This window comes from Bufo gargarizans, chromosome 2, assembly GCF_014858855.1.
Source record: "Bufo gargarizans isolate SCDJY-AF-19 chromosome 2, ASM1485885v1, whole genome shotgun sequence".
Taxonomy (NCBI): Eukaryota; Metazoa; Chordata; class Amphibia; order Anura; family Bufonidae; genus Bufo; species Bufo gargarizans.
Genome location: NC_058081.1, coordinates 293807418 through 293833089, shown reverse-complemented (window position 1 = coordinate 293833089; position 25672 = coordinate 293807418). Strand labels below are relative to the sequence as shown.

The following is a 25672-nucleotide window of genomic DNA, read 5'->3' as shown; positions in this document are numbered from 1 at the left end:
CATTTCTTCCACATCTCTTTCCTTGGGTGGGCCCTCTTCTTTCTCAGGCCTACCTCATCCTCGGTTTCGGCACACCACAACCGACTACGCTTATTCCCTGATTTCCTAGGTTCTTCACTGTACTACCGTAAGTGCCTCACACAAATATATATATATATATATATATTTGTGCTGTAAAAAAAATAAACAGGCCCTCATCCAGTTGTAGGTGAAAAAATACTATATAGCTCATAGAACACAATGTTGAAAAAAAAAAGACTTGGTCCTGAAGGTCTAACTAAAGGTTATAATCATGCTGGAACCTTTTTCTCATTCCTACATAAGTAGGGGTCTGGCAGCCAGGACCCTCAATAGTTTATACATTATTTGATTTAATTATTCTCTTTATTAAATACTAAAATCATCAATTTCAAGCTATCTACATATACAATTTGCAGTTTTAATATGTACATTTTCCACTTTGTAGCGTAAAGGCCACAGGGCTACACACAGATGGTTAGTATGTGTCATTTTCAGGAATAACTGATCTTCTATCTTGGCAATGCGCATGCAAAAGCCTCATGTGGTTCTCTCAAAAAACCCATCATTATCTCTGTTAGTGACACTCACAACACATTATGCCAACATGAGCCCTGTTTATCTCATTTTTGCCCTCTTCTTTCTCAGGCCTACCTCATCCTCGGTTTCGGCACACCACAACCGACTACGCTTATTCCCTGATTTCCTAGGTTCTTCACTGTACTACCGTAAGTGCCTCACACAAGTGTGAAGGCTTTGGCCTGGATTTGTGGGAGGGGCTGAGGTCCGCCTCCAGCCTATTTAGGGCACCCCTCTACCTGACTCCTGCACCGTCCGAGGTCTGAACTTTGACCCTCCCACCACTCCACTCATTTAATAACTCATTTCTTCCACATCTCTTTCCTTGGGTGGGCCCTCTTCTTTCTCAGGCCTACCTCATCCTCGGTTTCGGCACACCACAACCGACTACGCTTATTCCCTGATTTCCTAGGTTCTTCACTGTACTACCGTAAGTGCCTCACACAAATATATATATATATATATATATATATATATTTGTGCTGTAAAAAAAATAAACAGGCCCTCATCCAGTTGTAGGTGAAAAAATACTATATAGCTCATAGAACACAATGTTGAAAAAAAAAAGACTTGGTCCTGAAGGTCTAACTAAAGGTTATAATCATGCTGGAACCTTTTTCTCATTCCTACATAAGTAGGGGTCTGGCAGCCAGGACCCTCAATAGTTTATACATTATTTGATTTAATTATTCTCTTTATTAAATACTAAAATCATCAATTTCAAGCTATCTACATATACAATTTGCAGTTTTAATATGTACATTTTCCACTTTGTAGCGTAAAGGCCACAGGGCTACACACAGATGGTTAGTATGTGTCATTTTCAGGAATAACTGATCTTCTATCTTGGCAATGCGCATGCAAAAGCCTCATGTGGTTCTCTCAAAAAACCCATCATTATCTCTGTTAGTGACACTCACAACACATTATGCCAACATGAGCCCTGTGCAAAAGCTTTGATTTTGTCTAAAATAGGTTAATTAAGCAGTAGGGACAATGATTAAGAAGGAACCAGCTTGTTCAAAGACATACCTGGCTTTTCCATCTGGGATATCTGGTTGGAATTGGCAATTTCTCCAGACTTTAATGAGTAAATATTATACGGCAGAAGACGATTGAACATTGGGAGCTGCTAATACAGTATGTTGGGTATATCTAAAAAGGGCCAATATTGTCTAAAGATGTTTATGTTATTATGACTTTGTCACCATCGATACAATATTTTTCCCATTTACTACTTTATAACGTGTTCTGATCAGTTCTCCTTGCAAGTATATGAATCAGCAGGCATCTAGGTTGACTATTTTTCATAATGCATGGTGACATTTTCTGTGGCATGGATATGTCGCTGCATATGTTTGACGACCACATAAAACGTATTCATATATGCCTCTATCTTCTAATAGAGGTATTATCTGTTAGTATAATCTTACCTGTGATTATAATGAGGTGACTGCTGAGAAGAGATCTCTGCAGAATAGTAAGTCTCAGCCTAATGAGAGGTAAATGGTCAGTGTGAAAACTACAAGGTTTTAGAACTTTGTTTTAATATAGATAATGATGTGGATAATGAAAAAAATTAAACAAATCATGAAATTTAAAAAGGATGACGTGACTAACACTCAAGTTTCTATCATGTCAGAAAATGGCTTTAAAAAGTATGTTCACCTTTGATTATCATTTCACATATAAAATAATATATATGCATTAACTTTCCAAAAAATTGCATAGGAACCTACACAAAAATTGAAGGGCTCTTTAGCAAAATTTAGTAAGACTACCACCCTAAGTGAGATTTCTGAATAATAAAAATTTTTTTTGCGCAGGAACATTTTACCCAACATCTGTATTGGAAAAATTGGAACATGTATTTCATAAATATGGTGCACATTTTGAATAATATACAGTATTTCTTAATGTATTTACATCAGACAACTGGAATAAACACATTGATAAATCTCCCCCATTCAGCTTTAAGCCTCCTCCACATTATAATATTAAATTGGATGTTTGAAGACACCAGCAGGGGGAGCTCAATGCATAGGAAAGTGTACAGTTACTACTGAACGAAATTGCAGTTGTAAAATATCTCTACATTGAGCTCTACCTATACAGTTTCTTGTGGCTGTAGGGTTTATGGGGAAGCAAAACGAGCCCCATAGCAGTCATGTAGTGTGCCTCCATGGTGAGTATACCACTGCTGAGTAGTAGCCTGTATTACAGTTTAGAGCTGTATTCAAAGTTCTGCATGCTTCTCAGCTGAAATCTTCTGATATTTCTTGCTGGCTCAGTTTCTGTACAAAGGTTGCTGTGGAGATTTCTATTACAGGAAGTTACAGTAACCTGATGTGGGAAAAGCATGACCTAACCATACATATAATTGCACAGTTGGTGCCTCAGCCTTCTGTGCACTATTTTATGTACTGAAGCTTCTGGATTTTAATATGTTATGTTCAGATATTAAAACTCTGTTATTTCAGCTTGAAAAAAGAGCTTGAAATATTAAAGCCAAAACATTGCCTTCTTGCTTGCTATAAATAGGGCACATTTTTTGTTTGGATAAATAAATATAATACACAGCACCTATGTCTCATTTTGCAGACCAGTCCCATTTAGTTAAATAGGTTTGAGCTGTATCTCAGGCTCAGTAGTATCTCAGGGTGTAACTAGACATGACTGGGCCCCAGAGCCCCATAGCAGATTTTTGAACACTCTGCCAGGGGTGGACTGGGAACTTAAAATGGCCCTGGGAAAAATAGTAAAAGTGGTCCTGATTTGTAGTCGAGTCCAAATTGATAGAAGGCAGGGCGAGCAATACCATATTGTGGCACATTATACCATCCCAACATAGCCAAATACTGCAGTCCATCACAAAATACTGCCCCAGCAGCACAGAATACATCCCCCAAAACTTCATACTTACCAGATCATACCTGATCTACCCCCCCCCCCCCTTTCCTTTCCTGGCCCCGGGTTTTGGCTTCACTGTCAGTTCTGTAGGTCCCGAGTCTCCACACATCAACATCCATTTTGACATGGGGGATGTGACAGCTGCAGCCGATGGCTTCTGGGCAATTGCAGGAGTGGTGCCCCACAGAATAGAACTTCAGTTTATCAGTCCTCCTGATAATAAAGCTGTGATACAAGTACGATTACCAACTTTGCCATGGCCCAAACAAAGGAGTTTCAAGGTTTTGCAGGATCATAACTGCTGAAAGACTTCCATTAACCCCTTAAGGACCCGCGCTGTACATGTACGGCACTGGTGGACGTAAATTAAGGACCAGCACCATACATGTACGGCGGGCTGATTGGGCGGGTGCAGCTGCGCCCACCCGATCAGTGGCAGGGGTCCGACAGTTACTGATAGCCGGACCGCTTCTGTATGTGCATTGCCGTGGTCAACGATGACTGCGGCGCGTGTGGGATCCTGCCTGGTGTGGAGTGGCCATCGGGTCCCCGCGCTGTTGTCATGGGGACCCGATGGCAGGGAAGGCAGCCTGATGCCTTCCTTAGGCATAGTGGCTGCCTTCAGTGACAGCCTGTGAAATCCAGCTCCCTGGATCTCGCAGGAAGCAGGCTGTAAGTGTATTAGAGTGTGTAATACACTTACAGCCAATGCATCACAATATAGAAATATTGTGATGAATTGTAAAGGGGATCAGACCCCCAAAAGTTGATGTCCGAGAGTGGGACAAAAAATAAAGTGAAAAAAGAAGTTCAAAAAATAAAGTTTTGCAAAAAAATTTAAAGTTTCATGTAAAAAAAGCGCCCTTTTCCCCAAATAAAGATAAATATATTTTTTTTAAATAGGGAAATAAAGAAAAGTAGACATATTAGGTATCAACCGCATCTGTATCGACTGGCTCTATAAAAATATCACATGACCTGTGCTATGAAAAACATTTTTTGTCACCTTACATCACTAAGTGCAACACCAAGCAATCAAAAAGGTGTATGCCCCCAAAATAGTACCAATCTAACTGCTACCTCATCTTGCAAAAAAATTTGCCCCTGCCTATGGCTCTCAGACTACAGAGACATAATTTTTTTTGTTTAAAAAATGCTTTTGTTGTGTTAAATGTAAAAAAAAAAAGTTGACATATTATGTATCGCCACGTCCGTGACAACCTGCATTATAAAAATACCACATGATCTAACCCCTCAGATGAACTCCGTAAAAAAAGTAAAATAAAAACTGTTAAAAAAGCCATTTTTTATCACCTTACATTACAAAAGGTGTAATAGCAAGCGATCAAAAAGTCATATGCACCTCAAAATAGTGCCAAACTGTCATCTCATTCTGCAAAAATGGTACCCTTCCTAAAACAATCACCCAAAAACAAAATAAAACTATCGCTCTCAGACTATCGAAACACTAAGACATTATTTCTTTTTGTTTCAAAAATGATATTATTGTGTAAAACTTAAATAAATTAAAAAAGTATACATATTAGATATTGCCACGTCCGTAACGACCTGCTATATAAAAATATCACATGACTTAAGCCCTCAGATGAACACCGTAAAAAATAAAAACGGTTTTAAAAAAGCAATTTTTTGTCACCTTCCAAAACTTGCCAATTAAACTGTAATCTCATCCTGCAAAAATGATACCCTACATAAGACAATTGCCTTAAAAATAAAAAATCTATGATTCTCAGACTATAGAGACACCAAAAAATGTTTTTTTTGGGTTCGAAAATAATATTAGTGTATAAAACTTAAATAAATTAAAAAGTATACATATTAGGTATTTCCACGTCCGTAACAACCTGCTCTATAAAAATCTCACATGACCTAACCCCTCAGATGAACACCGTAGAAAAAGTAAAATAAAAACGTTGTCAAAAAAGCCATTTTTTGGTCACCTTACATCACAAAAAGTGTAATAGCAAGCGATAAAAAGTTATATGCACCTCAAAATAGTGCCAATCAAACTGTCATCTCATCCCACAAAAATTGTACTCTACCTAAGACAATCGCCCAAAAACAAAAAAAAATATGGCTCTCAGAATATGGAGACACTAAAACATGATTTTTTTTGTTTCAAAAATGATATAATTGTTTAAAATGTACATAAATGAAAAAAGTATGCATATTAGGTATTGCCACATCTGTAACGACCTGCTGTATAAAAATATCACATGACCTAACCCCTCAGGTGAACACTGTAAAAAATTTCAGAAAAAGTGTGTCAAAAGAGCAATTTTTTTCACCTAACATCACAAAAAGTGTAATACCAAGCGACCATAAAGTCATATGCACCTTAAAATAGTACCAATCAAACCATCATCTAATATTGAAAAAAATGTGCCTCTACATAAAACAGTCGCCCAAAAAAAAAAAATATCGCTTTCAGAATATAGAGACACTAAAAAATATTATTTTTCAAAAATGCTTTATTATGTAAAACTGAAACAAATAAACAAAAAAAGTCATATTTGGTATTGTCATGTCCGTAATAACCTGCTCTATAAAAATACCATATGATCTAACCTGTCAGATAAACATAAAAAATAACTAAAAATAAAAACGGTGCCAAAAAAGCAATTTTTTGCTACCTTGCCTCACAAAAAGTGTCATATAGAGCAAGCAAAAATCATATGTACCCTAAAATTTTACCCAAAAAACTGCCACCTTATCCCGATTTTCTACTGTAGGGGTGCATCAGGGGGGTCTTCAAATGTGACATGGCAACTTAAAATTATCCCAGTGAAATTTGCTCTCCAAAAACCATATGGCGTTCCTTTCCTTCTGTGCCCTGCCGTGTGCCCGTACAGCAGGTTAAGATCACATATGGGGTGTTTCTGTAAACTACAGAATCAGGGCAATACATATTGAGTTTTGTTTGGCTGTTAACCCTTGCTTTGTTAATGGATAAAATGGATTAAAATGTAAAATCTGCCAAAAAAGTGAAATTCTGAAATCTCATCTACATTTTCCTTTAATTTTTGTGGAACACCTAATGGATTCCCAAAGTTTTTAATATCAGTTTTTAATACCATGAGGGGTGTATTTTCCAAAATGGGGTCACTATTTTGGAGTTTCTAATTTAGGGGTGCATCAGGGGGTCTTCAAATGTGTCATGGCAACTTAAAATTATCCCAGTGAAATCTGCCTTCCAAAAACCACATCTCTTTCCTTTCCTTCTGCGCCCTGCCATGTGGCTAATCAGTTTACGACCACATATGGGGTGTTTCTGTAAACTACATATTCAGGGTAATAAATATTGAGTTTACTTTGGCTGTTAATAGAGTTGAGCGGACACCTGTATGTTCAGGTTCAACGGGACCCGAACTTGACCCGAACTTGACCCCAAACCCCATTGAAGTCAATGGGGAGCTGAACTTTTGAGCACTAAAATGGCTCTAAAAAGTCATGGAAAGGGCTAGAGGGCTGCAAAAGGCAGCAACATGTTAAGAGCATGGCAAGTGCTCTGCAAAGAAATGTGGATCGGGAAATGACTTCAAATAAAATACGTAAAAATAAAAAATAATAATCTTGATCTGGGAGGAGGAGGTCCATATGGAGTAGGAGTTTGAGGAGGCGGTGGATGTGGCGGTGTAGGTGGAAGCGGCGGTGGAGGAGGAGGAGGAGGAGGGGGTAGCCAACACTGGTTTTTGGTTTTGTATTTTATTTATTTTTTAATTTTGTTTTTAATTTGGGTAGACCTCAAAACATTGGGAAATATAAAAATAAAACAAAGAGCGCTAGAGTACAATAATGGCTTGGTGAGGCCGGTATACATGTCTATTCTGTACAAGGTACAGAATCCCTGCCTGGTTCATTTTAATGAACGTGAGCTTGTCCACATTGGCTGTGGACAGGCGGCTGCGCTTGTTTGTGGTAACCTCTTCCTGCCGTGCTAAACAAACATTCAGACAATACACTGGCTGCAGGGCAGGCCAGCACCTCCAAGGCGTAAAGGGCAAGCTCAGGACATGTGCCCTATTTGGAGACCCAGAAGTTGAATGGGGCAGACCCATCGGTGAGTACGTGTAGGTGTGTGCACATATACTGCTCCACCATGTTGCACGTCACAGTGACGTCCATGATCCAATTCGATATCCTCTCTATCAACTTTGGATGTTCTTTTATACGCTTACCATGGTGATCATGGATAACGGGGAATCAGGGTTCCATGCCGGAGAGGGAGCGTGAGAATGGGCATACCACATCCACGGGAGGTCAATGGCTGAAATGTTATCGATCGGGTGGAAATGTGGGACAAGTTAGTAAAGCGGAAGAATCGAATGAAAGGAGGGGGCATGCGTCAATTAAAGACGAATTTTATAAATTTAAGACCCTGTCACCTATGCAGAGCAGGGGTTTTTCAACAGCAAAAAATGGGTTAATGTCACCCACCAATGGAACAGATGATTTTTAATAATTTCAGTCCCTGTCAACTATGCAGAGCAGGGGTTTATTCACGGCAAAACTTGGTTCATGTCACCCACCAATTGAACAGATGATTTTACAAAAATGAAGTCCCTGTCACCTATGCAGAGCAGGGGTTTGTATATGGCAAAAATGGTAAAATGTCACCTGAGAATGTAACAGGGGATGTTTAGAAATTTAGGTCCCTGTCACCTATGCAGAGCAGGGGTTTACTCCCGGTAAAAATGGTAAAATGTCACCCAAGAATGTAACAGACGCTTTTGTACCCTGCTCCCTCTTTTGCTGTGCTGGTGCCTCTGTGCGACCACCACCTCTTCCTCCAAACTGCACACGTCACTCGCATGACCTTGATTCCATGTAGGGTCTAGTACCTCATCATCCTCCACATCATCTTCCACCCAATCTTTACCCCTGCCCTCCTGGTCGGTCTGCAAACTGCAGAAAGCCACAGCAGTTGGCACTTATGTTTTGTCATCATTAGAGATGGTGGTCTTCCCATGTCCTCATCCTGAAACATAAGTGGTTCGGCATCAGTGCACTCAATCTCTTCCACTTCTGGGGCAGGGCTATGTGGATGGCCCACGAAAACCCTGCCAGCAGAGTCATCAAAAAGCATAAGAGACTGCTGCATGACTTTAGGCTCAGACTGCTTGCCTGATTTGCAAGGGGGTGAGTTGAAAGACAGATGGCCATGGCCTGTAGGTGCCAACTCTGAGCTTTCAGCAGGGCACTGGATGGGAGAAAATGTGAAGGAACTGGAGACACTGTCAGCCACCCAATCTACTATCGCCTCTACTTGTTCTGGCCTCACCATTCTTACTGTCCTAAATGCAGTGTAGGCCAAAATGTACTTTCTAGTGCAAAAGATGAGAATTTGTCACCCAACAATGTAACAGATGCATTTGTGAAATTTATTTCCCTGTCTGCTAAGTAGAGCAGGGGTATATAACAGCCAAAAATTGGTGAATGTCACCCAACAATGTAACAGTCGAATTACTGAAATGTATTTTCCTGTCCACAATGTTGAGTGGGGGTATATCACAGCCAAAAATTGATGAATGTCACCCAACAATGTAACAGACGAAGTAGTGAAATGTATTTACCTGTCCACTATGTAGAGCAGGGGTATGTCACAGCCGAAATTGGTGAATGTCACCCAACAATGTAACAGACGAAATAGTGAAATGTATTTCCCTGTCCGCTATGTAGAGTAGGGGTATATCACAGCCAAAAATTGGTGAATGTCACACAACAATGTAACAGACAAAATAGTGAAATGTATTTTCTTCTCCACAATGTAGAGCAGGGGTATATCACAGCCAAAAATTGGTGAATGTCACACAACAATGTAACAGACAAATTAGTGAAATGTATTTCCCTGTCCATTATGTAGAGCAGGGGTATATCACAGTCAGAAATTGGTGAATGTCACCAAACAGTGTAACTGTCACCGCCAAAACTCTGAGAAGTTCTGAGACGTTTTTCAGTACCTCCTGCATGATATTCTTTTGTTTTGGTTTCACTTTGACATCTCTTCTCCCTCTCCCAGCTGTCATCTATTAGCAGTGATTGCCTCCCTTTATATCCCCTACCATATTGCCACACTTTGCAGTTTATACTACTTCCTGGATTGTGCTCACTGCTAGAAGTTTGCTACTGCTGGTTTCTCAGATAAGTCTATTCTTTTATTTGTGTTTTCCTGTTGGCTTGATTCTAGGTGACCCTGACTCCCTCCGTATTAAGTGCAGAGAGCCAGTGGTCGTGTCCCCTCACTATTATAGGGTTTTCAGGTGTCACTCAGTCTAGGTATGTGGACATGCAATTTTCTATCACAGAGATCTTTGCATGGGCTGAGTAGTAAGGGAGAGCTATAGGGCTTTAATAGGGCTCACCCTTTTGTTCCTTAGTTTGGGATCAAGTCAGTCAGATCTTTATTTGTTACTTCTTGTTTTCTGCAACACCATCCGTGACATTATAAACCGCCAAAACCATCTTAAGCATGGATCCGCTTTCAGCCTTGACGGACCGCATGCGGGCTCTTTCACTGGAGGTCGCAGAGCTCTGTAAAATTGTGTCTCAGTTTCAGGTGACCAGATATATGATGATCCGGATTGTATTGCTCTGGCTAAATCTAAACTGCATCTTTTATGCCAGGGTAAACAGTCCACAGAGATATACTGTTCAGAATTTCAGAGATGGGCAGCTGATACTGGTTGGAATGATGCTGCACTCCGAAGTCAATTTTGTCATGGTCTTTCAGAGGGATTGAAAGATGCATTTGCCTTTCATGAGAGACCTACCTCCTTGGACTCTGCCATGTCTCGGGCTGTTCATATTGACAGGCGCCTTAGAGAGAGAGGAGAGATCACTCCTTCCTGTCATACTCAGTCCAAGGACAGTGGGACGGTCTCATTCAGTGTGCAAGGGTCTCAGTCTCTCTCAATCCTCTCTGAGCAGGAACCCATGCAGCTGGCTTTGCTTGCCTCTAACAACAGAGGATTCAGCTCTCAGAGGAGGGGTTGTTTCTGTTGTGAAGGTATAAATCATTTGGCAAATGTTTGTCCCTCTAGGAGATTCAGGGAGTTTTTTGAGAGTAATAAAGAAACAAAAAGAAAAAAATCCTCTAAAAATGTTCCATCTGTTACAATTGGCAAGGTTGATGCGGAAATTGAGGGTTTTCCGTTTGCTTGTAGTTCCCGTTTAGTCCTACTTACCAGGGTGGCGCTAGAGAGCAAGAACATTGTGAGATTTTTGTAGATAGTGGAGCAGCAGTCAATCAATTTGCTATAACACATGGTTTCCAGGTATGCACTTTGGGAAAGGATATGCCTGTTTTTGCTATTGATTCCGTTCTATTTTCTCAAAAATCTTTAAAGGGCATAGTTCACAATATCCGTTTGACTGTGGGTGATGCTCATGTTGAGGATGTGTCATGTTTCGTCCTAAGCGGGTTACCTAATCCTCTAGTGTTGGGGCTACCCTGGCTCACTAAACATAACCCCACCCTTGATAGGCAAGCGAGGCAAATAAATGGTTGGAGTGACTTTTGCAGAGAGAATTGCCTCTCGACGTCTCTTTCAGAGGTTTCTACTAAGACTGTACCATCTTTTCTTTCTGAATTTTCGGATGTGTTTTCTGAGAGTGGTGTTCAGGAGCTGCCCCCTCACCGGGAGTATGATTGCCCTATTAATCTCATCCCAGGCGCCAAGCTGCCTAAATCTCATTTATACAATCTCTCCCAACCTGAAAGGGTCGCTATGCGTACTTATATCTCTGAGAGCCTGAGGAAGGGACACATACGACCCTCAAAGTCACCTGTTGCCGCAGTTTTTTTTTTTGTTAAGAAAAAAGATGGTTCTTTAAGACCATGTTTGGATTTCAGGGAACTGAAACGTATCACAATTCGTGACCCTTATCCGCTTCCTCTGATCCGGGACCTATTTAACCAGATTGTTGGGGCTAAAGTTTTTTCCAAGTTGGATTTAAGAGGGGCATACAACCTGGTCAGGGTCAGAGAAGGGGACGAATGGAAGATGGCCATCAATACCCCTGAAGGCCATTTTGAGAATTTGGTTATGCCTTTTGGTTTGATGAATGCTCCATCCATCTTCCAACATTTTGTGAACAGCCTTTTTTACCATTTAATGGGGAAATTTGTACTAGTGTATCTAGATGACATTTTGATTTTTTCTCCTGATTTCAAAACTCATAGGGACCACCTACGTCAGGTCTTGCTCATTCTGCGGGAGAATAAATTGTACGCTAAACTGGAAAAATGTGTGTTTGGGAGCTTCCTGAGAATCAGAAGGCACTCATGCGCTTTTTGGGTTTTGCCAATTATTACAGGAAGTTCATTTTGAATTATTCCTCTGTTGTTAAGCCACTCACTGATATGACTAGAAAGGGGGTAGATTTTTCCTCCTGGTCGGTAGAGGTGCATAAGGCCTTTTTTAGTATCAAAGAGAGTTTTGCTTCCGCTCCCATCTTGGTACAACCTGATGTCTCTCTGCCCTTCATTGTTGAGGTGGACGCTTCTGAGGTGGGTGCGGTCTTGTCTCAGGGTCCCTCTCCTTCCAAATGGTGTCCGTGTGCCTTTGATTCTGGTGGTGGTGGACCGTTTTAGCAAAATGGCACATTTCATTCCTTTTCCTGGGTTGCCCAATGCTAAAACGCTGGCGCAGGCATTTATTGATCACATTGTCAAATTGCATGGTATTCCTTTAGACATAGTCTATGATAGGGGCACGCAGTTTGTTTCCAGATTCTGGAAGGCTTTCTGTTCTCGCTTGGGGGTTCGGTTGTCATTCTCTTCTGCTTTCCACCCGCGGTCGAATGGCCAGACAGAGCGCGTCAATCAGAATCTGGAGACATATCTGCGCTGTTTGGTGGCAGAGAATCAGGAGGATTAGTGTTCTTTTTTGTCCCTTGCTGAGTTTGCTTTAAATAACCGTCGTCAGGAGTCCTCTGATAAGTCACCATTTTTTGGTGCATATGGGTTTCATCCGCAGTTTGGGGCATTCTCTGGAGAGGGGTCTTCTGGTTTACCTGATGAGGAGAGATTCTCCTCGTCTTTGTCATCTATTTGGCAAAAGATTCAGGATAATCTAAAGAGCATGAGTGAGAGATATAAGCGTGTGGCGGATAAGAGACGTGTGCCTGGTCCGGACCTGAATGTTGGTGATCTGGTGTGGTTGTCTACTAAGAATATCAAATTGAAAGTTCCCTCTTGGAAGTTGGGTCCTAAGTTTATTGGGCCTTACAAAATCTCGTCCGTTATCAATCCCGTTGCCTACCGTCTTGATCTTCCTCAGACTTGGAAGATCCATAATGTTTTTCACAAGTCCCTATTAAAACCTTATGTCCAACCCACTGTACCCTCCTCTTTGCCTCCGACTCCGATTTTGGTTGATGGCAATCTTGAATTTCAGGTCTCTAGGATTGTGGACTCTCGTATCATCTGCGGTTCTCTTCAGTACCTCGTTCATTGGGAGGGTTATGGTCCTGAGGAGAGGATGTGGGTTCCAGTGGCGGACATTAAGGCCACTCGTCTTATCAGGGCGTTCCATAGGTCCCATCCTGAGAAGGTGGGCTCTGAGTGTCCGGAGTCCACTCGTAGAGGGAGGGGTACTGTCACCGCCAGAACTCTGAGAAGTTCTGACAAACGTTCTTCAGTACCTCCTGCATGATGTTCTTTTATTTTGGTTTCGCTTTGACATCTCTTCTCCCTCTCCCAGCTGTCATCTATTAGCAGTGATTGCCTCCCTTTATATCCCCTCCCATATTGCCTCACTTTGCGGTTTATACTACTTCCTGGATTGTGCTCACTGCTAGAAGTTTGCTACTGCTGGTTTCTCAGATAAGTCTATCCTTTTATTTGTGTTTTCCTGTTGGCTTGATTCTAGGTGACCCTGACTCCCTCCCTATTATAGGGTTTTCAGGTGTCACTCAGTCTAGGTACGTGGACATGCAACTTTCTATCACAGAGATCTTTGCATGGGCTAAGCAGTAAAGGAGAGCTATAGGGCTTTAATAGGGCTCACCCTTTTGTTCCTTAGTTTGGCATCAAGTCAGTCGGATCTTTATTTGTTACTTCTTGTTTTCTGCAACACCATCCGTGACAGTAACAGACAAATTAGTGAAATATATTTCCCTGTCCACTATGTAGAGCAGGGGTATATCACAGCCAAAAATTGGTGAATGTCACCCAACAATGTAACAGATGAATTAGTGAAATGTATTTCCCTGTCTACTATGTAGAGCAGGGGTATATCACAGACAAAAATTGGTGACTGTCAGACAACAATGTAACAGACAAATTAGTGAAATGTATTTCCTTGTCCACTATGTAGAGCAGGGGTATATGACAGCCAAAAATTTGGGAATGTCCCACAACAATGTAACAGACGAATTAGTGAAAAGTATTTCTCTGTCAACTATGTAGAGCAGGGGTATACCACCGCCCAAAAATTGGGAATCTCACCCAACAATGTATCAGACGAATTAGTGAAATGACTTAAAATAACATAAAATAAGTAAAAAAAAAATTATAATAATTTTGATCTAGGAGGTGGTGGTCCATATGGAGTAGGAGGTTGAAGAGGCGGTGGATGTGGTGGTGTAGGTGGAAGCGGTGGTGGAGGAGGAGGAGGTAGCTAACACTGGTATTTTTATTTTTTTATGTTTTTATGTTGTTGTTTAAATTAGGGTGCTCCCCAAAACATTGGGAAATATAAAAAATAAAACAATGAGAAAGTCCGCTGGAGTATAATAATGGCTGGGTGAGGCCGGTATACATTCTGCATTGTATTCTGCACAAGGTACGGACAAGTCCTGTGGGATCCATGCCTGGCTCATTTTAATGAACGTGAGCTTGTCCACATTGGCTGTAGACAAGCGGCTGCGCTTGTCTGTGATAACGTCCCCTGCCATGCTAAACACACGTTCAGAAAATACACTGGCTGCAGGGCAGGCTAGCACATCCAAGATGTAAAGGGCAAGCTCAGGCCAGGTGCCCAATTTGGGGACCCAGAAGAAAAAGGGGGACAGACCCATCAGTCAGTACGTGTAGGTGTATGCACACATACTGCTCCACCATGTTGCTGAAATGCTGCCTCCTGCTAAGACGTTCCATATCAGCTGGTGGTGCTGGTTGTTGTGGTGTGCTGACAAAGCTTTTTCACATTTCGGTTATGCTAGCCCTGCCTTCTGAGGTGCTGGTGGTGCCCCAGTTGCGTTGGCGACCTCATCCTCTGCCTTTGCCTTGTGCTTCCACTGTGCCCCTGCTGTCAGGTGGGAATGCCATCAGCGTGCACTTGTACTTACGCATCTTACGATCACGCTCCAGTGAAGGAATTAAGGACTGTACGTTGTCCTTGTAATGGGGATCCAGCAGCGTGGCCACCCAGTAATCAGCACAAGTTAGAATGTGGCCAACTCGGCTGTCATTGCGGAGACACTGCAGCATGTAATCGCTCATGTGTGCCGAAAGGCAACGACAAGCTGTCCTCTGTGGGAGGTGCATCGTCTGTGTCCTCTGTATCCCCCCAGCCACGCCCCAGTGATGGCCATGAACTTGTTTGGGTGCCATCCTGCTGCGAACATGGTTCCTCCTCCTCCTCATCCTCCACCTCGTAATCCTCCAGAACTGGCTGGACAATTGTGCACCTGGCGTATGTTGGTGCAGGAAGCCACCCTTGGAGCCACTTGTGAATTACTGGCCTGAAACCCTTGTAAATGATCCCTCTTCCTCCTCCTCCTGTGCCATATCCTCTTCCATCATCGCCCGAAGCGTTTTTTCAAGGAGGCATAGAATGGATTGGGTGGGATAGTAACGCTGAGAACAGTGTCATCGGCACTGGCCATGTTGGTGGAGTACTCAAAACAGCGCAAGAAGGAACACAGGTCTCGCATGGAGGCCCACTCATTGGTAGAGAAGTGGTGCTGTTCCGCAGAGCAACTCACCCGTGCGTGCTGCAGCTGAAACCCCACTATTGCCTGCTGCTGCATGCACACTCTGGCCAGTGTGTTCAAGGTGGAGTTCCACCTTGTGGGAACGTCGCATATGAGGCGGTGATCGGGAACGCCGAAGTTACGCTGCAGCGCTGACAGGAGTAAGGTGAGAACGCTGAAAGCTCGCACAGACGGCCCAGACTTTCTGCAGCAGCTCTGACATATCAGGGTAATTTTTCAGGAATTTCTGCACCACCAAATTTAGCACATGCGCCAGACAAGGGATGTGCGTCAAACCGGCTATAGAGCTGCTACGAGATTTTGCCCATTATCGCAAACCACCAGGCCGGGCTTGAGGCTCACAGGCACCAACCACACATTGGTCTGTTGTTCCATGCCCGTCCACAGCTCCTGTGCGGTGTGTTTTTTTTCCCCCAAACAGAAAAGTTTTAAAACTGCCCGCTGTCGTTTTTCCCTGGCTGTGCTGAAGTTGGTGGTGAACGTGTTACACTGACCGGATGAGGACGCGGTAGAGGATGAGGAAGCGGAGTAGGAGGAGGAAGCAACATGAGGCAAAGAGAAACGCCCAGATGGCGTATAGCAGTGAACACCTCATTTTGTCCCCCACTTAGTTGTGCAGGGAAGGGATGGCTAACCTGGAAAAGTAGTGGCTGCTGGGAATGACGTACTGTGGGACAGCCACCGCCATGAGGGTTTTAAAACTCTCCGTCTCCACCAGACGGAATGACAGCATTTCAAAGGCCAGTAATTTTGAAATGCTGGCATTCAGGTCGAAAGATTGTGGGTGGGTAGGGGGGGGTACTTCGTCTTTTGCTCCAGTGTTTTGGGAGATAGACAGCTGAACGCTTACATGGGACATTGTGGAGATGCTCGGTGGCCGAGGTGGTGGCGTTACAGGCACATCCTCTGTTTGCCGGGTGGTAGGTGCCACTGTCATTCCAGAGGGGGATGAAGAGGCCGAGACTGTAGCAGAAGAGGAAGCAGGAGGAGCCAGAGACCTTTCTTCGTTTTTGAGGTGTCTACTCCACTGCAGCTCGTGCTTTGCACTTAGATGCCTGGTTATGCAGATTGTGCTCAGGTTTAGAATGTTTATGCCTCGCTTCAGGCTCTGATTGCACTCGTGTCTTGTTGTCGGCACATTGTCTGAAGAACTGCCACGCCAGGGAACTCCTTGTAGCTGGCTTTGGTGTGCTCGGTCCCTTGGTGCGGTGGGCAGTATCAGGCGTACTGTCTAGGGGATGGCCGCTCCACTTTTGCACCCTGCTCCCTCTTTTGCTGTGCTGGTGGCTCTGTGTGACCACCTCCTCTTCCTCCAAACTACCAAGGTCACTCGCATGACCTTGATTCCATGTGGGGTCGAGGACCTCATTGTCCTCCACATCATCTTCTACCCTGTCTTCACATCTTCACCCCTGCCCTCCTTGTCGGTCTGCACACTGTAGAAAGCCACAGCAGTTGGCACCTGTGTTTTGTCATCATCCGAGATGTGCTGTGGTGGTCCTCCCATGTCCTCATCCTGAGCCATAAGTGGTTGGGCATTGGTGTACTCAATCTCTTCCTCTTCTGGGGCAGGGCTATGTGGATGGCCCTGGGAAACAGAGTCATCAAAAAGCATAAGAGACGGCTGCATGACTTGGGGCTCAGACTGCTTAGCTGATTTGCAAGGGGGTTAGGTGAAAGACTGATGGCCATGGACTGCAGGTGCCAACTCTTATCTTTTTAGCAAGGGACTGGGTGGGAGTCAATGTGAAGGAACTGGAGGCACTGTCAGCCACCCAATCTACTATCACCTGTACTTGTTCTGGCCTCACCATTCGTAGAGCCGCATTCTGCCCTACTAAATAACTCTGAAGGTTCTGTCGGCTTCTCGTACCTGAGGAAGGTGCTTCACTTGTGCCTGTAGCTGCCACAGATTGACCACGTCCTCTCCCTGCAACAGGAGCTCCACCAACACCAGTAGCACCACGACCAGGGCCACTTCCCTTATTTGACGCTCTCATAATTCTTTGCATTCACCCACCAAACTAACAGATGCTTTATGTCAGGCGACAATAGTCAACAATTAAGTTCACTGACAGTAAGACAGTGCCAGTGTCATAAAGAGAAAAAATTTCTTGAGGTCACACAACAGTGTGACAGCCGAATATTTAACAATAAATTCACGGTAACAAAAAATTTGAATTTGTCAACCAACAATGTAACAGCGGTATTGACTGGTTGTATTGGATTGTCATAAATGCAGCAAAGGCCGCAAATTAAGTATCTAGCACAAAAAGGGTGTTTTTTTCAAACCACAATATAACAGCAGTATCTAACAGTTTTAGTGGACTGTCAGAAATACAGCAAAGGCTGCAAATGTAATATCTAGCATAAAAAGGGTGTTTTTTTCAAACAATAATATAACAGCAGTATTTAACGGTTGTGTTGGACTGTCAGAAATGCAGTGTAGGCCACAAAGGTACTTTATGGGAAAAAACATTTTCACCCACAATGTCCCAGTTGTATTCATGGATTATATTTCACTATCAGATTTGCAGTGAAGGCTGCAAAAGGTAGTTTATGGGGGAAAAAAATAGGATTTTTTTGCCCACAATTAAACTGATGGATTTAACTGATTTTCTTTCACTATCACAAATGCAGTGCATTTTTAGCAAAAAAAAAAAAATTTGTCCCATCAGAATCTAACAGATGGATTTACTGAATTAAATACACTCACATATGCAGCACAGGGTTACTTAACAGAAAAAAATGTGAACATGTCACCCCCGGGTCCCTGAACTCACAGACGGATTACCTATATTATTTTCCTTTCCCCTGGCACATATGCAGTGCAGGTGCACTTAAAAAATGGGTATATGTTGCCCACTGAACTAAAAGAACAGGATTAAATTATTGTCCCTGGCACATATGCAGTGCTGGTGCACTGAACTTGCACAAAATGGCCGCCGACACCTACCTAACTAACAGACGGATAAAATATATTTTTCTGTGTCACTGGGCTGAGGGCAGGGTACAAAAATGTTGCATTGCACCCACAAACAAAAATCGCTGTAGATCACAGAGTTAACAACAAGTTCTAATATCAGATAGATTCTTTCCTATTCTCTCCCTCACAGCAGCAGCATCCTATCCCTACACTAGTAAGAGCAGAGTGACGTGCGGCGCTACGTGACTCCAGCTCATATAGAGGCTGGGTCACATGCTGCACTGGCCAATCACAGTCATGCCATTAGTAGGCATGGCTGTGATGGTTTCTAAGGGCACACGAGTGAAACGCTTGTTGATTGGCAGCCTTTCAAAAAGCACCATTAAAACGCCAAACACAGAACTCAAACCCAAACTTTTACTGAAATGTTTGGGTTCGGGTCCTGGGTCAAAAAATCCTAATGTTCGGTACGAACAAGAACTTTATAGGAACAAATGGATTAAAAATGAAAATCTGCCAAAAAAGTGAAATTCTGAAATGTCATCTACATTTTCCTTCAATTCTTGCGGAACACTTAAAGCGCTAAGAAAGTTTGTAAAATTATTTTTTAATACCTTGAGGGGTGTAGTTTCTAATATGGGGCCATTTATGAGTGGTTTCTATTATAAAGGCCTCACAAAGTGACTTCAGACCTAAACTGGTCCTTAAAAAGTGGGTTTTGTAAATTTTCTGAAAAATTTCAAGATTTGCTTCTAAACTTCTAAGCCTTCTAAAATCCCCCAAAATTAAAATGTATCCAAACATGAAGTAGACATATGGGAAATGTAAATGAATAATTATTTTAGGAGGTATCTCTATCTGTTTTAAAAGCAGAGAAATTTAAATTGAAAATTGCGAAAGGACTGGTATAGATGTGCTATAGATAGGTGTGATATACTGAAGGGTGTGATATACTTACAATATACTTTCTAACATAGCGCATTTGTTTTGTGCAGCAGTTGTGTGCGGTTCTGCTGTGATACTGCAGCTATATAGAGGGACACACGATATTGAAATAACTAATTGCAACTCTTGTTGCAATTAGCCCCCCAAAAAACTGATTGAGGGGTGTGATATACCTATAATATACATTCTATAAAAGAAAGTGTATAGTGCATTTGTATTGTGCAGCAGTTGTGTGCGGTTCTACTGCGATACCTGCAGGTATATAGAGGGACAAGCGCTATTGGAACAACTATTTGCAACGGGTGTGATATACCTGTTGCCCCCCAAAAAACTGATTGAGGGGTGCAATATACCTGCTTCCACAAAATACTGATTGATGGGTGCGATATAACTGCTTCCACCAAATATTGATTGAGGCCTCTGATATACCTGCTTCCACAAAATACTTATTGAGGGGTGCGATATATGTGCTTCCACAAAATACTGATTAAGGGGATTGATATCCCAGCTTCTACCAAATATTGATTGAGGCCTGCGATACACCTGCTTACAAAAGTACTGATTAATGGGTTTGATAAACCTGCTTCAACAAAATATTGATTGATAGGTGCAATATACCTGCTTCTGCAAAATACTAATTAAGGGGTTTTATATACCTGCTTCCACAAAATACAGATTTAGGGGTGTGATATACCTGCTTCCACTGCTTCCACAAAATATTGATTATGGGGTTCTATATACAGTATCTGTTTCCACAAAATTCTGATTGAGGGGTGCAATATACCTGCTTCCACAATATACTGATTAAGTATTTGATATACCTGCTTCCACCAAATATTGATTAAGGGGTTCTATATACCTGCTTCCACAAAATACTGATTAAGGGGATTGATATGCCTGCTTCCACCAAATACTGATTAAAGGGTTTGATATACCTGCTTCCACAAAATACTGATTAAGGGGATTGATATCCGAACTTCTACCAAATATTGATTGAGGCCTGCGATATATACCTGCTTCCGCAAAATACTGATTAAGTGGTTTGATATACCTGCTTCCACAAAATACAGATTCATCGGTGCGCTATACCTGCTTCCACCAAATATTGATTATGTGGTTCTATATACCTGCTTCCACAAATTACTGAATGAGGGGTGTGATATACCTGCTTCCACAAAATACTGATTAAGGGGATTGATATACCTGTTTCCACAAAATACTGATTGAGGGGTGCGATATACCTGCTTCTACAAAATACTGATTAAGGGGATTGATATACCTGCCTCCCACAAAATATTGATTAAGGGGTTTTATATACCTGTTTTCACAAAATAATGATTGAGGGGTGCAATATACCTGCTTCCACAAAATACTGATTAAAGCCTGCAATACACCTTCTTCCACAAAATACTGATTAAGGGGTTTGATATACTGGCTTCCACCAAATACTGATTGAGGCCTGCAATATACCTGCTTCCACAAATACTGCTCTTCTCTAGGGACTTTGGCACAGGGTCATTTTGAAAATAACAGACAAAGGAAGAGGCAGGCAATTCCGCAGTGGTGGTAGGGGTCGGGCAGGTACAACAGCCGGAGCCTATGTGGAAAGTTGGAGAAGGTGTGTGCGATTACGTCAAAGGATGCACCAGAGTTGTTTGAGTGGTTCACTCAGCCTTCCACTTCTGTATCTGCACCCTCCTCACTCTCTGCTGTGTGCACCCCCAAAGATACCACCACTTCCACCATAGCCCCTCCACTCGAGTCAGAGGAATTATTTTCCCATCCATTCCCAGACCTTAACGATGCACAGCCATTTTTGGCATCAGATGAGGAAGAGAGGGTAGCAACGGCCACCACCCAGTGTTCTGAAGACACAGAGCAGCCCAAGGAGAGTGGTCCCCGCTGTTAATGCCTACTCTGAGATCTCTAATGTCAGTGGTGGTGAAGGTGACGATGATGAGGTGTCGATGGACGTCATGTGGGTGTCCACAAGAGAGGAAGAGAAGGGGAGTTTAGAGAGAGAGACGGAGCAGCAGATAGGGATGAGAAGGAGGAGAAGCAGGCAGAACTCGCAGTGCACCGGAGGCAAAAAGCAGACTTGTGCTCCCAGGACGCCAGCACATTTTTTTTTATGTGTCAGCTGCTGACAATAGTATTGCCATCTGCAGCCTGTGCTGTCAACTCATAAGTTGATGTAATCCAAACACTCACCTAGGGACGACTGCCTGGCCTCCCATCACCGATCCTAGTGGGAGCAGCGCCGTTAGAACCCGCAAAGGCACACTCCCCGCTTTCCATGTCCTGCCTCTTCTCCTTCTCCGCTCTCCTCCGATTTGTCTTCCACTCCACCTTCCGTCGCCGCATTCATCTGGCAGAAGGCAGGCTTCCGTGGCCGAAATGTTCGAGCACATAAAGTTGATGACGCCGGATAACCCTGTTGCCCAATGGCTGACCGCTGGCTTATTGGAACTACTAACCTGCCAACTACTGCCATATAAACTGGTGGACACAAAGGCCTTTAGAACTCTGTGGCCATTGGCACACCACAATATAAAGTCCCCCGAAGGAAATGTTTCTCCCAGAAGGGCATTCCAGAGCTATATAGCCATGTTCAGCGGCAAGTGAATATATCTCTGGCTCACAGTGTCGGTGCCAAGATACATCTGACCCCAGACACGTGATCTATCAAATACGGGCAGAGAAGGTACATAATTTTTACTGCCCACTGTGTGAACCTTCTGTTGGCCATCAAGCATGTAACCCATGGCACCCATGTGGATTTGGTGTTACCGCCACGGATTCCATGCAGGCCTGCCTCTTCTTCTTTTCCTCCTTCTCCACCCTCCGTCTCCTCCTCGGCTGACTCTTTCTTTTCCACTGCTACTGCTTCTTCCACTGCACCCCCTAAGCTCCCCAGAACCTATTCGACGTGCCAGGTGAGACATTGCCATGCTGTGCTGTGGCTGCTGTGCCTGGAAGCCAAGAGCCACACCAGTCCAGTCCCGCAGGTTACTCCACTGGCCAGTAAATTTGTTATTTAGTGACCGCCGAATGTACCTCCAGCCACATAATCACTTGTTCTTTTCTGTCAGATGAATGCCTAATTTTTGGGGCCTGTAATGGTCTACAATAAAATTGTTATCCACTGACCGTCTAATATGACTCCAGCTACATAATTACTTTCTCTTTTCTGTAAGGTAAATGCCTAATTTTTGGGTTCTGTACTTCTAGGTTCCAGCAGGGCACATTTTTGAGAGTTTCCCTTTAAGACGCATAAAAATGGCCCCTGATTAAAATACATATTTTTTGTGGGAAGTTTTGCCATTGATCCCCCTCTGGTATGTCACTGTCCATGTTTTGGGACTATTTGTGCACGTCTAGTAAATATTTTAAAGGTTGCAAATATGACCCAAAGGTTTTCCAGGTTCACCTGCCATTAAAGTGAAGGGGGCCCGCCACGAACGTGCGGTTTGCGATCATTTGATTGCGAATGCACGTTCGCGAAACGTCCCGGTCAATTTTCATCCATCACTAATCTTCACATGTGAGTCACTGTAACTTTAGAGATTGTTCAGTTGATTATTTATATAGATATATATATATATATATATATATATATATATATATTTTTTTTTTTTTAAATATTTACTTATTTTCTTGCATCTTCAGCTCAGCATGTTAAAACTGGAACATGTGAAGTTGTGGCTCTTCACAGATGCTGTAATAAGAATAAGATAGAGGAAAGGTCACAGACTGTGAAGTGTTCATGTTTCCCAGGACAAGTGGCAGGAACAACAAAAGCTGTTCCATCTTGTGTAGATTGTAAGTATATTAACTCTACTCAGTGAAATATCATATAAAATGTATTATTCAGTATTACTGTCAGTTGTCTTACTTTTACTTCTTATTGTCATTATTAATGAATCAAACATTTTCTAGGACATAAATATAAAACTACCTCCTGGTAACCTCCTGGCAATCAGATATTTAAAGAAACCATTGCCCTCAAACAAACTCTGTAGTCTCATCATTGTATACGAGTCACAGTGCTGACCTACAGTAAGACCACAAAGACATGATATCATAGGCCAGAAAAAGAACTCGAAAAGCACCTTGGCCCCTTCAAGTAGCTGATAGGCTGGAGTGCCAGGAGTTAGGTACCCACCTATCTGATATTGATGACCTATCTTAAAGGGACACTGACAGGCCCGATAAACATTTTTAGTTATTCCTATGCAGTCATAGGTCTATTAAAGTGTATTCCAATGATATAAGAGTACACCCTGTCCGCATTTGAAACCATGTAAACTTTATAATCATCTGTCATCTTCCTTTATGCCCAAGGGGCGTTTTTCTCCTACCTTTGTGCCCAGCCGCGCCCCAACTGTCGTTTCCTAGCGCCGCCCAGCTCATTATTATTCACTGCGCTGGGCGGCTTTTACAGTTCCCGATCCTGCTGAGCCGGCACATGCCCAATAGAAACGTATGGGCAGCGGCCTCACTTGTACCTTCTGCGCGTGCACCGGATAACTTGCCCGGCACCCTCACTCGCAGTGCGCCTGTGTCCCTTATTCAATGCGGCGGCATCAGCGTCTCCTGCTGCGTCTGCGCCGGCTTGGCAGGATCGGGACTGTAAAAGCCGCCCAGCCCAGTGAATAATAATGAGCTGGGCGGCGGTAGGAAACAGTTGGGGCGCGGCTGGTCACAATGGTAGGAGAAAAAACGCCCCTTGGGCATAAAGGAAGGTGATTGACAGATGATTATAAAGTTGTTTTTACATGGTTTAAAATGCGGACAGGGGGTACTCTTATGTGATTGGAATACACTTTAATAGACCTATGACTGCATAGGAATAACTAAATATGTTTATCGGGCCTGTCAGTGTCCCTTTAAGGATAGGTCATCATAATTTACTTCCCAGAAACCGTTTTAAAGCTGTAAAGTAATAAAAAATACCAAAGTCTAGTATTAAAAAGTATATTTTGTACATATTATCTATGGTGATGTTTGCAATTATATACTTTATTTACTTTCAATACAGCAGAAATGAGATAGTTTACCATTTATATGGATTATAGATATTGAGTTTTGTTGATTTCTACCATCTACAGTAGATGTTGATTTTGTTGATTTGTCATGTCTGTGTGTTGATTTTAGCATCAATAGTGGAGCAGAAATGGTGGTGTCAAATGCATCCTTGTCTTGATGGAGAGGAATGCAAAGTCCTTCCAGACCAAAAAGGATGGAGTTGTGCCTCAGGTAATAAAGTGAAAACTACAAAGGTGAGTTCTAGATAAAATGTACATATAATGATGTAGATTAATTTGCTTTCCATGAAAAGCATTGTAACTTAGTAATTAGCAGCATGTATGATTTTAATTTTTCAAACTAAATTTATGAAACTGCGATACATATTTTTTTTTTTACAGTACAGGGCAATGATTTCTTGTCCTTCCACTTACACTGGTGCTACTAAGGAGGTATTGCGTAGGCTTTTTGTCATGGTTCTCCTTGCTGCATCTGTGTGACAGCAGCATCTGGTTGCCGGGGGAGCCCCGGGCCAATGACAGTGTGTGCCGTGGCCCCGGGTGTCAGGGTACATGGGCAGCAGCTCCACCTGGCATGTAGGCACGCCAGCGTGAGTTGCCTCTGTTCAGTATAAAGGCCGTCATCTGAAGAGTTCCTTTCTGTTTCTCTGGCTCCCTCTGCTGTTCCTTTTTGGTATTGCATTCCCTTTGGCTGCAGACGTCAGTATTTGGTATTGTGACTGCATTTTCTCGCTTCTGCTAATTTGTTCTTGCATTTTCTGATTTTGACTTCTGGCATTGCTTTCTCGTTTGCTTCTGGCATTCTTGGTACTTTGTTAAACGACTGGCTTTTGACCCTAGAACTGTACAAATACTCTTTTTGAGACTGTTTGTTTCCTGCTTGTGTGTTGCTTCCTGACTTACGTGGTATAGAGACTGTGAAACAGTTGTGGGGTTACCTCCTAGGGCAGTGATGGATAACCTTGGCACTCCAGCTGTGGTAAAACTACGACTCCCAGCATGCTCCATTTATTTCTATAGAGTTCTGGGAGCAGCCAAGCAACGGGGGCATCTTGGGAGTTGTAGTTTTACCACAGCTGGAGTGCCAAGGTTAGCCATCACTGTCCTAGGGTGACCGTGCAAGTAGGAAGAGATAGTGGGTCTGGGAAGTTCAGGACTACACTATCCCTGTGTGTGCATGTTCTGTGTCATCAAACCCTAACAATTTTATTCTGGTTACTATCAAGACTGAGACCCAGAGCAAAAGGTCATGTTCTTGATATATGAATGTTATATATTGCTCAAA

General features: G+C 42.8%; 1 protein-coding gene across 1 annotated transcript in view; it reads left to right on the top strand.

Annotated features, from left to right (window-relative positions):
- TAFA2 (TAFA chemokine like family member 2) overlaps positions 1-25672 on the top strand; it is a 108077-nt gene that overhangs the window by 73725 nt on the left and 8680 nt on the right. The window contains exons 4-5 of the mRNA XM_044277091.1: positions 23009-23161; positions 24497-24621. Of these exons, the coding sequence (XP_044133026.1) occupies positions 23009-23161; positions 24497-24621 (278 nt within the window). The remainder of the gene's footprint in view (positions 1-23008; positions 23162-24496; positions 24622-25672) is intronic.